Source organism: Rutilus rutilus (assembly GCF_951802725.1).
Source record: "Rutilus rutilus genome assembly, chromosome: 1".
NCBI lineage: Eukaryota > Metazoa > Chordata > Actinopteri > Cypriniformes > Leuciscidae > Rutilus > Rutilus rutilus.
Window position 1 is genome coordinate 45,847,619 of NC_140209.1, and position 14,953 is coordinate 45,862,571.

The 14,953-nt window shown below is 39.7% G+C and overlaps 1 protein-coding gene across 1 annotated transcript in view; it reads right to left on the reverse strand.

The window, feature by feature from the left end:
* grin2aa (glutamate receptor, ionotropic, N-methyl D-aspartate 2A, a) overlaps window positions 1-14,953 on the reverse strand; it is a 156,434-nt gene that overhangs the window by 11,425 nt on the left and 130,056 nt on the right. The window contains exons 6-9 of the mRNA XM_084401231.1: window positions 3,061-3,232; window positions 2,580-2,733; window positions 2,020-2,145; window positions 1,087-1,316 (exon numbers count right to left, since the gene is read on the reverse strand). Of these exons, the coding sequence (XP_084257357.1) occupies window positions 1,087-1,316; window positions 2,020-2,145; window positions 2,580-2,733; window positions 3,061-3,232 (682 nt within the window). The remainder of the gene's footprint in view (window positions 1-1,086; window positions 1,317-2,019; window positions 2,146-2,579; window positions 2,734-3,060; window positions 3,233-14,953) is intronic.

The following is a 14,953-nucleotide window of genomic DNA, read 5'->3' on the forward strand; positions in this document are numbered from 1 at the left end:
ACACACTCATCCATACACTACTGTCTGTTGTACAAAGGCATAATGCTCTGTGTTCTGTAGATGAAATTTTGCATCACAACACTCTACACCATTCACAAATGCGGAGCTTGCAGTAAAACACCAACTAAAAGTCCCATGACAGCTGAACAAGACAAATGATTCTACTTTAATCGAGCTTACTACTATATAAGAGAGTTCACAATCTATGTCAAAGAGCTTTGGGCTTTGTTTTATTTTCAGACAGTATATTTTAGATTTATACTTGTTTTGCCAAATTTTTCACTAGCTCCACCACCACACACACACACACACACACACAAAAACACCTCAACCAACTTTCCAGCTCTGACAGGATTCTCTGCTCTGATACTAATCAGTTCTGAAATCTTTGTTTTCATGTAAAGGAGAGACACTCGTTAGTCTTGGATACGAGCCTTATGAACAAAACATCCAGCGGTCAACATAACTTCAAGTCTGCAAAGAAAACACTCTAGACTGCAGTAAATACCCAGCAGAGACTGCAATGTCTTACCAAAGGTCAAAGTACTTTGTTGCACTATTACAGGATCGAAACCACTGACTGTGACTCTTTGGGGGACACACACCCTTGCCACAAGACCTATCAAATTAATATCCTTACATGACTTAAAAGGCATTAAGAATGTGAATAATATGAAATGGTTATATATATATATATATTGTCTCTTATGCTCAATGCTAAATAACTACTTTACTATATTTTAAAATGTAATTTATTCCTGCAATGTCAAATCTGAATTTTCAGCATCATTACCCCAGTCTTCATGTCACATGATCCTTCAGAAATTAGTCTAATATTGTGACATTTATTATTATGATCAATTATCAACAATTATTATTATCAATGTTGAAAACAGTTGTGCTGCTTAATTATTTTTTTTGTGGAAACCGTGATACATTTTCTTCAAGATTATTTGATGCGAAGAAACAACAGCATTTATTTGAAATAGAAATCTTTTGCAAAAGGCTTTACTGTCACTTATAAAGTAAGTGTTCATTTCTTTAAAAAACTTTTGAATGGTGGTATGGATATATAAATCATTTTACCTTATTGTCGCTTAGACCTGTCACTTGGTCCACAAATTCCTCCTGGATCATGAAGGCAGCCAGGTTAGCAGTGTAGCTGGCCAGGAAGATGACAGCAAAGAAGGCCCAGACGGACACTATGAATTTACTGGTGGTGCCTTTGGGGTTTTGCACCGGCACAGAGTTGTTAAATACCAGGCCCCACAACAGCCACACTGCTTTCCCCATGGTGAAAGACGGTCCGTGGGGGTCTGCGGAAGACATGTTTTCATTAGCATCCTTCATTTGTGACAAATGTGTTGCAAAGTGCCTTTTTCAATGCTTTAATTTTGGAAATAATATAGTTTCCCCTCTGCATGGTCATTAGAGTTATTGCACATATTAATGACAACATACAACACCCTACTGCTCAGCTGTTAATCATTATATTCTTGAATAGTTCATTGTTTTCATATAAGCAGAACTGCATGCAAGAGTTAACAGTGGAACATTGGGGTAAACACACAGAAGTGAAGCTGGAAACGGTTCGTTTGTAAGGTGGGTGTAGAACTAGACAGTTGATTTATCTTTAGAATTCTTTGACATGTTTCCCTTTTGAAAACGGAAAAATCTAAGCTTTAAATGAGTCATCTAACAAGAGAAGAAATGCTTTTTAGTGCCTCATAACAAAAGCCCTCCAAATGAGACTACATGAATTAAATCTGATCCACTTGAATCAAATGAAAATGAATTGAAACCTCGGAGCCTGAAACCACTCAGCACTGAAAACAGTGAAATTAAGCATAAATTAAGCCTTTATATTTTGCAAAATAACCAAAGGGTTGTGGTACAGATTATGAGACAGGCTCTATCAGAGCAGGGCAAGGGTTTACGAGTGTGCCTGAAACTGGAAGACCAACTGCATTGCAGGGGAACCGCAGGGGGAGAGAGTAGCTGAGGGTGCTAGTTACGTACCTTTGCCCTGAGCAAGGTTCCTGTTGAAGCCCAAGGGACTGATGTACTCAAACATGAAGACAGCCATTGCAGTCACCAGCAGCAGCATCACAAACATCATCACCCACACAGACGCACTGAAGGGCTCTGCAGCGAGGGAGGAGAAGGAGGAGCAAGAGACAGGTAGATCAGGGGAAAAAATGACACAGTCAGCGACTATCATGCAGGCATTCTGCATGGTATGTGACTATAGACAAGCTGAAGAGATTAAAGAGTTTTACCATGGGAAGTAAATGGAAACCTGGCAAGTGTCCATTGAGGAGGTTTCTCAGACCCTATAATTATTGGCCTTATGCTAATTAAATAATGGCTTGCTGATCTAGTGCCATCAAGCATAAAGAAGCACTCAGGGTGCTATGAATCTAAAAGCGGTCCACTTCAGCAGATTTGTGGGAGACTCTATTGGCCTGTTGGACCTGTGCTTTGATTGGTGAGAAGACCTCAATATTTTGACAGGTGGAAATAAGATGCGCCTCTCACGATCATCAGGAAAACAGCTGCTGTGCCCTGCAGATAGTTACCTAAAAACGCTGATGGAGAGACAGTTCCGTTGCTACGGGATACCATCACACTAATCCCCGTTTCCACGAAGGGGACGGAGAAATCGATGACCTCTGAGCGCTCCTCATTGATTGTCAGGGAGCCCACGGCCATGACTGCTTTTTTGGTCAACACCTGTGGTAGAAGACAAGACAACACAAAGGTTTGGACAAAATCTGCTTGGTTTATATACAGAACACCTGGGATATTTCAATTTATTTTTGCAACCAAATGAAACTTGAGTTTCAACAGCATTTCACTCCTTCTGGATCCAAATTGAACAAATATCTAGCTCCTTTCCCCAATTTCACATTTGATTGCTATCAGGCTTTGAGTGATTACTTCCAGTGGAGAGAAAGAGAGAGAAGCTCACTCCGCTTCTGTGAACAAAACTTTATTCAGTCTAACCTTTGTTTAGCTCTGTAAATGGAAAAGCAGATTTGGCTATTTAAAACTTCTCACCTCTCCCACCATGCCGTTCCACACATTGTTGATCTTCTTCCCGTGCTTCCCGTTGGTCACTAGATAAAGGTCATAGGTGAACTTCACATTCCGAGCAATTTTCTTGAGTATGTCGATGCAGAAGCCTTTGCAGCACTTTTTGATGTATGTTCCTCCTCCCTCGGTGGTGTTGCTGATGAATAGAGCATATTAATCAAAGCTCAACTTAAAGCAAAATATCTGAATCATGATGTCAGGACCATTTCACACTTAGCTGACTGATGCATTTTCTAGATTCATCCATGTATGGGGAGATATATGGCATGTGTTGCAATGAACATTCAAAGCAGTAAGAAATGCAGTTTTGTGCATTAAAAAATACAGCAGTCACTCTTGAAATTGCAATGACTGAGCAAAAAAAACAGTACCATTCAAAAGTTTGGGGTCAGTATTTTGAAGTCAGTTTAAAAGAAGAAGAAGAAGAAGAAGAAAATTGTACAAGAATGCATTACATTTTTTTTTTCATTGTTATTACAATTTTCTTTCTATTCAAAGAATAAAAAAAAATTAGGCAGCACAACTGTTTTAACATTGATAATAATAAGAAAAGTTTCTTGAGCATCAAATCATCATATTCTTATGGTTTTAGAAGAATCATGTGACAATGAATGCTGAAAATTCAGCTTTGCCATCACATGAAAAAATTACATTCAAATAGAATAGAATAGAAAATGGTTACTTTAAATTGTAATAGTATTTATGTTTTTACTGTATCAAATAAATGCAGCCTTGGTGAGCAAAAGAGACTTCTTTATAATAAAAAAAACATTGTGCTGACCCCAAACTTTCGAAAGGCAGTGTAGATAACAAGAGTTTAATCCATTTTAAGTCAGATATTTTTAACGAAAGAAATGTTACAACTACAAACACTTATTACTAAACTGTCAATTACAGAAGTGCCTTTTGTTTTAAATAAACATGCTCTCTGGAACATAATTTATGGGTTACCCAATCAATTTTGTCACAACCCTGAGTTTTTGGAGAGTAAATTCAGCTCAAAGGTCAGTGTGAACAGAAAGAAATTTAGTACTCAGAGTGATCAGAATTTCAAGTCTCTGATTTCATGACTACGTACATCACACACTATGTCATTGTTACTTCAAGTTTATAAATCAAAAAAAAAAAAAAAAGGAGCAAAATGATAGTTGTTATCTTTGTAGCCCTCATTTAGTATAGTTAAGCCGGGGACACTAAGGCTGATTATGAATGTAATTTGATACTTACGACTGATCATGCCCAAACGCGCCGAGTCACAGACAGTCGGTGTTTAAAATCTGCTCCAGTCATTGGAAACAGTCTGTAAGTGTGTTCAGTTCAGTCTTAGAATGTTTCATCTAGTCGTTAAGTGTGTCCCTGGCATAACAGTATATTGGATATGTGAGCTTCACATGATTTTCACTGCATGTAAAACCAATATCTGTGTAAACAAAACAGGATTAAGCACTCAGAAGAGGAGTCACCATCGTATTTAGCTGCAGTGTGTCTAAAGCATATTTTGGACACCTGTCTGCTTGTGCAGATCAGGCTCTAGCTGGGATTACTGTACAGTAGGTATAGTCTGCTGAAGCATGAACGATAGAGCCTTTTGCTGCCGGCAGTGGAGATATTTCTTAATTACAATGAATAGTAGGGCTTTCCCATGAGAGCCACTCTGGGAGCCATCAAGGGAGTGCCAAACCTCTGGTGAAAATTGCAGTTGGCTGGAGATTTCTGATGCCTCGTAAAGACCACCGCCAATCTGTGCCGACTTAATTGCACAGGGGTTCCTGTTTTCCAGAGCGAGGAGGAAGACAATTCTATTTAAAGGCAGTCAAGATTATTATTTAATTTGGACTGGGGGAGAAGGTCCTGCTCTTAGACACAGTCAGGAGGCGTTGACTGGAGTAGGACCTGCATTACTGTGTTCATATTCTCATTCACCCCTTTATTCATTTCTCAGTTGAAGAATATTACCTCACCCAAACAAATATCCTGTTTTCAACCTGGTATTAAAATTTGTCGGGTGTAATCCAATCCCAAATGGTTAGCCAGACACATTGAATTGTATACCAGGTAGGGACTATGAGTGTTAAAATGAAGGCTTATAACATTCAAATTGATCAATTTATTTAACTATAATTTAATTGTATTAACTTTTATTAAAGTATAAATAAATATAAATAAAATATATATTAAGTCTCCCGGGAGAAACACTGATTTGAAACTTGCCTTTGCCTACAGCTGAGGAAAATGTGTTTCTGTCTTACTTTATCTATAATTAACCTTTTAAAGGTTTTCTTTTGCAAAATGTTTATTACATATCTAGACAGAAATCCACATTAGCACTTAGTAGCACTTCACTCTCTCAAGGATAGGGGAATCTATAAGCTGAAAGCTGCCATCATATGTTGCTTTTTTTTTTTTATTCTACACCGGACGCATGCGAAATGACTAAATTAGTGATTATGTCTACACTAGACGAATCTATTTCTTTCGGTCTCCATTAATTAATGAGAACATTTCATTTAATTGAAAGGAGGGTTTCATTTGTCTGTCCAAAATAATAATTTGGGCACTGCATATGTTAAGAAACAATTGTATATTGTTTGTTTTGTTCATTAATTATTTTATTACATTAACAGTTAAGCTGACTGAACGCCAACTAACTAAATAAATAAATAAATAAATATTTTGGGTGGATCTCAGGCGCTGTTGCTATTATACTGGCGGGATAAATGACTCTTGCGCCCAACGCAAATCTAAAATGGGTTGGTCTGAAGTAGCTACATTACTTTATGTTTGGGTGTAACGTGAAATAAACCAATCAGATCTCACATTACCTTTAAAAGCAGGTGAGCTTGTTCCATGGCAGATTGCTATTATAACGGCGGATTTGCCAGGCGCACGCCAGGAGCGGTTCACAGCCGAGGAGACCGACATTCTCGTCAGGGCCGTAAAAGACAGAGGAGTGACATTGTATGGGGATGGGAGAAACCCACCCAAATAAGCTTTGGTTAAACAGACGTATAATAATTTGGGTAAATGTGTAAGCTAGATTTAAGCCTATTTTTTCACATCTTCATGGACACCACAATGATTTCCCTCGTGTGGAATATTTTTCCTTGTAATTATGTATGGTTTGCAAAAATGGCAACTGCTACGTCTGTGTAGATGAGACATGAGAGAAGCAAAGTGTATGTGCGTTGTGCACACGCTACATTATGGCCAAGCATGCACCCTTAAAATAGCATCTGAATAACGCGCCACTGACTTTAGACTAGGTTTTTCCTGGTCTGTGGTGGAATTGTTTTCTGGAACTGCAAAATAGCACCAGGTAACGTTTGCGCCAGAACATACCTCCTCTTTTCGCTGAACCGCCCCCGGGAGCGCAAGGTCATTCCCTAATTTACTGACATGCGTCTGTGGAGGGAAAAGTCCACTTTGCGTCGGGTGCAAAATAGGAATGATACATGTGTCGGTGTACAAGTCAGTTGTGCTGGGTGCAAGATAGGGCCCATAGACTCGTTCAGTAAATGTAACATTTTTACAAAAATGTAAAAAAGCAACATATGATGGCAGAGCTTTCAGCTTAAAGATTCCCCTATCCTTGAGAGAGGAACATTTTGCATAAACATTTTGCAAAAGAAAACCTTAAAAAGGTTAATTATAGAAACACACCTGTTCACCGGTCATTTTCCTCAGCTGTAGGCAAAGGCAAGTTTTAAATCAGTTCTTCTCCCGGGACTAGCGCTAAATTAATCCCCTATCTTAGCGCCATCTACTGTTTTAGAAGAGGAAGTTGCTCAACTGCATTTGTGAGAAAATCTGCCTGGACATATTTGTGAGAAAATCGAGCAGAGAGATCTCATAAAAAGCCAAGTGTCTCACAATCATAACAGACAGATATGCATTTGTATGCACTAGATTTGGTATTTGTTCAAAGGTTACATGCAATTTGTAGGATGATTTGTATTTATTTGCGAAATATGATCTAGGCTCATTTATTTATATTTGCAAAAGACAATGCATATGTGTTACTCCACTGCATTTTCGCTCAAATTGACCTTTGTACTTGCACGTTGCTTTCTGTTTGTTTGCGAGTCGAGTTTTCCTTTGCAAAGCAGATCGAGTTTGTTTGCGAGTCGAGTTTTCCGTAGCAAAGCAGATCGAGTTTGTTTGCAAAATGCTGGATTTGTTTGTTTAATTAAGGCACAATATTAACTCCATACATATACACCTGTATTTAACACTGTCACTTGATCAGATGTTTTTAACATGGTCAAATTGACAAGTAGTGAGAAAGAGTTGTGCATATTTTTTATCCGCAGAGATCTTTACACTTGAGTCAGGGACACGTGAAACTTTTGCTTTTGTCCAAGACAATTTACAGTACACTTATTACAGGGACAGTCCTCCTGGAGCAGCCTGGGGTTAAATGCTTTGCTCAAGGGCACAATGGCAGTGGTTAATGGACTGTCTCTTCTTGGGTTTAAACGTACAATATTTTGGTTAACAGCTCAGATGCTTAACCACAAGTCTGCACAACATCCTCTCTGGGGAAGGCATGTTTTGGACATAATTATGAGAGACTAAAGTAAATATAGCACTATATATAATTATCAGGCAGTTGTACAAAGCAGCTAAGCTTGTAGATTTTTTTTTACTTTGGTTTAAAAAAATGACAGGGTTGCAGACAGGACAGAGCTGCATTAGTAATCAGGCCACCATCTGAGTGAGTAGAGCATCACCACTGTGGAGTTCATACAGAAAACACTTAAACTAGCAAAGCCACCTGGGAGCCTCATTTAACTTTTAGATTGAAACTAATTAAGACTCAGCTTTCTATGTTCTTTAAACAGATCAACACTAAGAAAAAAAAAAAAACACTTATACTTTGTCTCCCATGTGATTGCTCCCATGTGCACCAATTCCTTCTTCTCACGGTGAACTATCGCCATGTATTTGTCCCCCTGATGTAGTCTGATTGCAACAGCTATAAATATCAAATACTTCAAAATAATGGCCAGAGAAAGTGCATGTGTATTGCATAAGCCTGGGGAATAAATACTAAGGAATAGAATAGAATACATTTTTAATCAATTGCAGTGCTCACTGATTGTCCTAGCTGTTCTACAACCAATATCTGAACAAAATAAATTAGTCTACAATACAGAGACAATGCAGTCTACCAAAAACTGAAAAGCTGAGCAATAAAATGCGTGTTCCCTGCTATTGTGTTTTGGTGGGAAGCTTATTGTAAAGCCAGCCTAGCACTGATCGCATAAAAGCTGAGGAGTGTGTTTGGCAGCAGGAAGTGGCCGCATGCCTTCTGACTGCAGAATTTAACAAACTTTCCTGTCTCCACAATGAGAGAGACACACATTTGACTGCCTAGGCAAAATCCAGTTTAAAATCAATCTCTTCCCCTCTGTGCTGGCTATGACGCACACGATGAATTCCCCCGGCTCCTGCAGAGGCTCTATTCAAACTCTCACATGGCACAATCCATATTATTACAGTCTTCTTCACATTTCGATTACCCCAGCGGCAATAAGAAGGGATCCCTTATGTTACCAGACCACTTCCTCGCTGCATTTACTACACCAATTACATTCTTATGAAGACACACTGTCCGCCATGTTTGTTTCTTCTTTTAGAGAAACATGGCATGCTAATGTGGTCACTTGCCAAGACAACACAGTGAGTAAATCTAGGCAGATAAAAGATGGAGCTAAAAGATGGAGGTTATACTCTGAGTTGACAACAGGTTTCAGATATCTGAATTCTTGACATTTGCTTTGAAAGCACAAATATCTCAATGGCGCAGAGTGAGCTTGAATTGTTTGCATTTGTGTGTGTGTCCTGGTCACTGAAGGATGTTTCATCTGTGTCTGTGGCTTGTCAAGCTGGCACTGCATCAGTTTCTGCATATACAGACTTCAGTGGCAGCTGATGTAGAGGGTAAAATGACAGCTGAGGATAACACATCATCAGATTTATCTCTGACAAAGTGTTAGACTGTCTATCTGTCAGACTGGGCCAAAAAAAAAAAAAAAAAATCACATTATTATAGCTAATTATTCTGAGGTTAAAGGATTAGTTCACTCATAAAGATAAAATTTGGCTTTCTTTTTTCATGAAACAAAAAACGAAGAAATTTTGAAGATCTGCTTATTTTTTGAGGTCATACTTTTCTGTGCAATTACAATGAATGGGGACTGGGATCTTTCAAGGTTTAAAAAGAATGCAAAACTACAATAAAATATAAAGTTGTCATTGTCACATTTTTTGGGTTTTGTTTCATGTTTATATGTTTCATGTAGTTTATTTTGAAGTTTAGTCACAGTCATGTGCTTCCCTTGCTCCTCATGTTATCCTGCCATGTGCCCCCCTTGTGAATATGTCATGTTCTGATTGGTTGTTTCATGTCATGTTTTTTTTTTCTGTTTTGTGATTTATTGTCTTTTTTTTTTTTACAGGTGTTTCTTATTGCTTATTAGTCTTTGTGTATATATAGCCCTCATGTTTCATTGTTCCTTTGTCTAGCTTTGTTCCCTGTAACCCCTGTTTGTGAGTTTGTTTAGTTCATGTTCGTTTCAAGTTTCAAGTCAGGTTTTTGTTTATGACCTTTATTTGTTATGTTAAATAAACTGCACATGGGTTCTTACTACAACTTGCTTTCAGTGGATTTTCTTACAGACAGCTAGACCTCTAAAATGAACCCAGCAGTCATTTTGCTACATTTGCGCCAGGGGAATCGCCCCATTGAAGAATATGTGATTTGTTTGCGGCTTCCTGGGGGAAAGATAGACTGGTCCCTGGCAGAATACATTGACCATGCCCTTCTGTTAAGTGCTACGGCCACAGAGGCCACCCATGAACTCACTGTGCCTCATGCTATGTAGGCCATTTATGTTCCAGGCCCACCACTGCTCCACGGCCCTCTGCTCCACGGTCCAGGTCCGCTAACGCTCCACGGTCCAGGTCCGCAAGTGCACCATGATCCTCTGCTCCATGGTCCAGTCCCTCCTCTGCCCAACGGCCCAGGTCCACCACTGCTCCACGGTCCAGTCCCTCCTCTGCCAAACGGCCCAGGTCCACCACTGCTCCACGGTCCAGTCCCTCCTCTGCCAAACGGCCCAGGTCCACCACTGCTCCACGGTCCAGTCCTTCCTCTGCCCAACGGCCCAGGTCCACCACTGCTCCACGGTCCAGTCCCTCCTCTGCCAAACGGCCCAGGTCCACCACTGCTCCACGGTCCAGTCCCTCCTCTGCCAAACGGCCCAGGTCCACCACTGCTCCACGGTCCAGTCCTTCCTCTGCCCAACGGCCCAGGTCCACCACTGCTCCACGGTCCAGTCCCTCCTCTGCCAAACGGCCCAGGTCCACCACTGCTCCACGGTCCAGTCCTTCCTCTGCCCAACGGCCCAGGTCCACCACTGCTCCACAGTCCAGTCCCTCCTCTGCCCAACGGCCCAGGGCCGCCTAAGCTCCATGGTCCAAGTCTGCCACCGCTGCACAGTCTAGACCACAATCCAGGTGCTCTTCCTCTTCACGGGCCTGGCCCTCCATCCCTTCCCCTAGACCGCCTCCACTCCTCCACCCTTCTGGACTATTTATTGTTTTGTGTTTATTTTTGTTGGGTGGTTCGTTAGGGCGTCGGGTGCTGCCCTTTTTTGAGGGGGTGGATATGTCACGTTGTTTTGTGTCATGTTTGTTTCATGTTTCAAGTCAGGTCTTTGTTTATATTTTGTTCACATTTGTTAAACTTGCACATGGGTTCTTACTGCAACTCTCTTTCAGTGGACTTCCTTACAGTCATACAGGTTTGGAGAAGACATGGGGCTGTAATGACAAGTTTGAAGTCGGTACATTTGTTTTTGGCAAATTGTCTCTTATTCTCACCAAGGCTGCATTTATTTTATAAAAAAAATACAGTAAAAACAGTAATATAGTGAAATATCAGTACAATTTAAAATAACATTTTCTATTGTTATATTTTTTAAATGTAATTCCTGTGATGGCAAAGCTGAATATTCAGCATCATTACTTTAGTCTTCAGTTTCACATGATCCTTCAGAAATCATTCTAATTTGCTGCTCAAGAAACATTTATTATCAATGTTGAAAACATTATGTAGCTTTATAATTTTGTGGATTTTTTTTTGTTTGTTTTTTTATTATTCTTTGAATAATGTCCAAATGAATGGTATTTATTTCAAATATTTTTTTTTGAAACAATGTAAGCCTTTACTGTGACTTTTGATCAATTAAATGCATCGATGCTGAAGAAAATTATTAATTTCCTTTCGAACGATAGTGTATTTTGGGTGAACTGTGCCTTTGACAATACTTATACAAATTAAAGGTACAATATGCAATAATTTTTTGCCGCTAGAGGGCGCTACATTCCAAACAACAACAACGGCATAGCTTGATGACGATGTGAAGGAGTGTGGAATGATGGGAACTGTTGTTTTAAACTCGAGACGTTTAAAAACGAGACGAGCGGGACGCAAGTAGGTCAAGTGCAAATGACAAACACCTGTGCCTTATTGCAGTGATCGGCGTGGAGAGACCGCTTATAGAGCTGGTAAGTCCCGCCCATCCGTAAAACCCCAAGTGGACCTCTAGGTTGAAAAATCGTCAATGCAAGTGAATGGGAGAAAATAATTATTTTCTGGTCCCGTTTGAATTGTGCCATGAATGTGAACTTATGTTGTCTGTGAATTTTTTATATAATTTTTCATGTTACGAGTTTGACAGTATATGGTATGATTCTTCGGCTAGCAGTTGTGGAAAAGACATAACGAGAAAGACTATGTGACGTCACCCCATAAAGTTGACTTACCCTTGGTTTTCGCCAACCTCAACGATTTTGTCCTCTCCCTGAAAGAATGCGGTGAAGTGCACCAAAGACACAGTCATGTTTAGCGGGATCCGTGAGCTAGTGTCCGTGTGCGAATGGTGGTGACGTTTCAAACGCGTCGAAAGCAGCGAAGAGTTGTAGTCCACAAAGTGCTCTCACACAAAGTCTACCCATATCTAACTTCTACCCGCTAAATTGTAGCATTCTTTACACGAAAAATTATATAAAAAAATTCACAGACAACATGTGTTCACATTCATGGCACAATTCAAACGGGACCAGAAAATAATTATTTTCTCCCATTCACTTGCATTGACGATTTTTCAACCTAGAGGTCCAGCGGGGTTAGCGGAAGGGGCGGGACTTACCAGCTCTATAAGCCGCGCGTTGGAACGAGAGAGAGAGACTGAAGAAAATATTGGACGCAGAGAAAGAAAACCGGTGGATCCGAGCTCTCATTTTTGAACTGTTTTGTGCCGTCGCGGTTGCCACGGTGAATGCGCGTTGTGCATGACTTTTGTTAAAGTACGAGTCCCAGTCACGCCGACCCCCAGGCCCGGATTGGCTAATCGGGAGCACCGGGAAAATTCCCGGTGGGCCGGTCTGTTTTATTGGCCAGGAGGGCCGGTGTTGTCATGGCACTGGGTTGAATGCTTTCCTTATGGCTCCAGTCATAGCGCAGCCCCACTATTTTTTTTAATTATTATTTTATCGCAGCCCCACAAAAAAATAAAAAATAAAGTCACTTTGTTAGAGATGTGCGAACAAAAAATAAGAGATACAAAACATGGATAATAGCCTATAGGCGCAAAGGCGGCGCTGAAAAGGTCAGAATAATAAAATATCTCTAGAAACTCAAGCGGCCAAATAGCCTACGAGTCAGGGCCGTACCGACCATTGAGGTCTCCGAGATCCGGACCTCGGTAATTTTTCCTGAGTGTATAATGAACGTTGTGAAATAATTGCCTAATATTACCTGCTGCAATGATTCGCATATCGCGACGATAACCGACCTCATCATCTGAGCTGCTTCAGCACTCAAACACCGCTCGTCGGCAATGGCAAAATGTTTGAGATGACCGATCAAAGCAAGCGGGATTTAAGTTCACAGAAGCGCGAGCCGCGGCCGCGCGCGAATCCCAACGCGACGCTTCACGAGATAAGGTGCGTGGCTAAACTAAACGGCTGTTTTACAATAGAAATTTTAAACGACCGACATAATAATCACTTTACAAAGACTGTATCAATCTAAGCTCATCTTCAGGAAGGGGAGATTTACAGGTAAAGATAAAGAGACTGAGAGAAGAAGAACGAGAGAAGGAGATGGAGATGAGAGAGGAGAGCAGGTAGAGCAATAGCCTATTGCATAATAATGAGAATAACTTTATTACAATGGATTCCTATTTAACACAGTCAGATGTTTATGGAAGCTTGTTTCCGCCACAAAAAAAAAGAAAAAAAAGAAAAAGATAATTGCGACTTTTTATCTCACAATTGCGAGTTTACATCTCGCAATTCTGACTTTATTTCTCAGAATTGCGAGATACAAAGTCAGAATTGCGTGAAATAAAGTCGCAATTGCGTGTTATAAAGTCAGAATTGCGAGATATAAAGTCAGAATTGCGTGAAATAAAATCGCAATTGCGTGTTATAAAGTCAGAATTGCGAGATATAAAGTCAGAATTGCGTGAAATAAAGTCGCAATTGCGTGTTATAAAGTCAGAATTGCGAGATAAAGTCAGAATTGCGTGAAATAAAGTCGCAATTGCGTGTTATAAAGTCAGAATTGCGAGATATAAAGTCAGAATTGCGTGAAATAAAGTCGCAATTGCGTGTTATAAAGTCAGAATTGCGAGATAAAGTCAGAATTGCGTGAAATAAAGTCGCAATTGCGTGTTATAAAGTCAGAATTGCGAGATATAAAGTCAGAATTGCGTGAAATAAAATCGCAATTGCGTGTTATAAAGTCAGAATTACGAGATATAAAGTCAGAATTGCGTGAAATAAAGTCGCAATTGCGTGTTATAAAGTCAGAATTGCGAGATAAAGTCAGAATTGCGTGAAATAAAGTCGCAATTGCGTGTTATAAAGTCAGAATTGCGAGATATAAAGTCAGAATTGCGTGAAATAAAGTCACAATTGCGTGTTATAAAGTCAGAATTCTGACTTTTTTTCTCGCAATTGTGACATCACGCAACTCTGACTTTATAACACGCAATTGGGAGATATAAAGTCAGAATTGCATGATATAAAGTCGCAATTGTGTGTTATAAAGTCAGAATTGTGAGATAAACTATTCTGAGAAAAAAAAAAAGTCCGTCTTTTTTCCCCCCTTAGAATAGGAATTTATATCTCACAATTGTGAGTTTATATCTCACAATTCTGAGAAAATATGTCAGAATTGCGAGATATAAACTCGCAATTGCGTGTTATAAAGTCAGAATTTTCAGAAGGACCCTCTTGAAAATGAGATGGTACATCTCAAGGGGTTAACCTTGAAATAAAGATTAAAGAATAAAGAATTGCGTGATATAAAGTCGCAATTGCGAGAAAAAAAGTCAGAATTCTGACTTTATAACACGCAATTGCGACTTTATTTCACGCAATTCTGACTTTGTATCTCGCAATTCTGAGAAATAAAGTCAGAATTGCGAGATGTAAACTCGCAATTGTGAGATAAAAAGTCGCAATTATCATTTATTTATTTTTATTTTGTGGCGGAAACAAGCTTCCATATTGGGGGAAGTGCCAGATAGCCCTTGAAAGATTGGGCCTTATATACTGAGGGTTTAATTACATTATTTTAATAGTCAGTCGGGAACTAAAGTGGGCCGGTCTAAGGCATGAAACTCCAGGGCTGAAAATGAGTCCCAATCCGGCCCTGCCGACCCCTGTCTTCTTCCTTCCTGACTCTTGAACCTCATCACACTTTTATTTCATTAAAATGAATTAACCGCAAGAAAAGTAAGGTTTAATACTAAATTGGTTATCATAGATGTTACTGTAT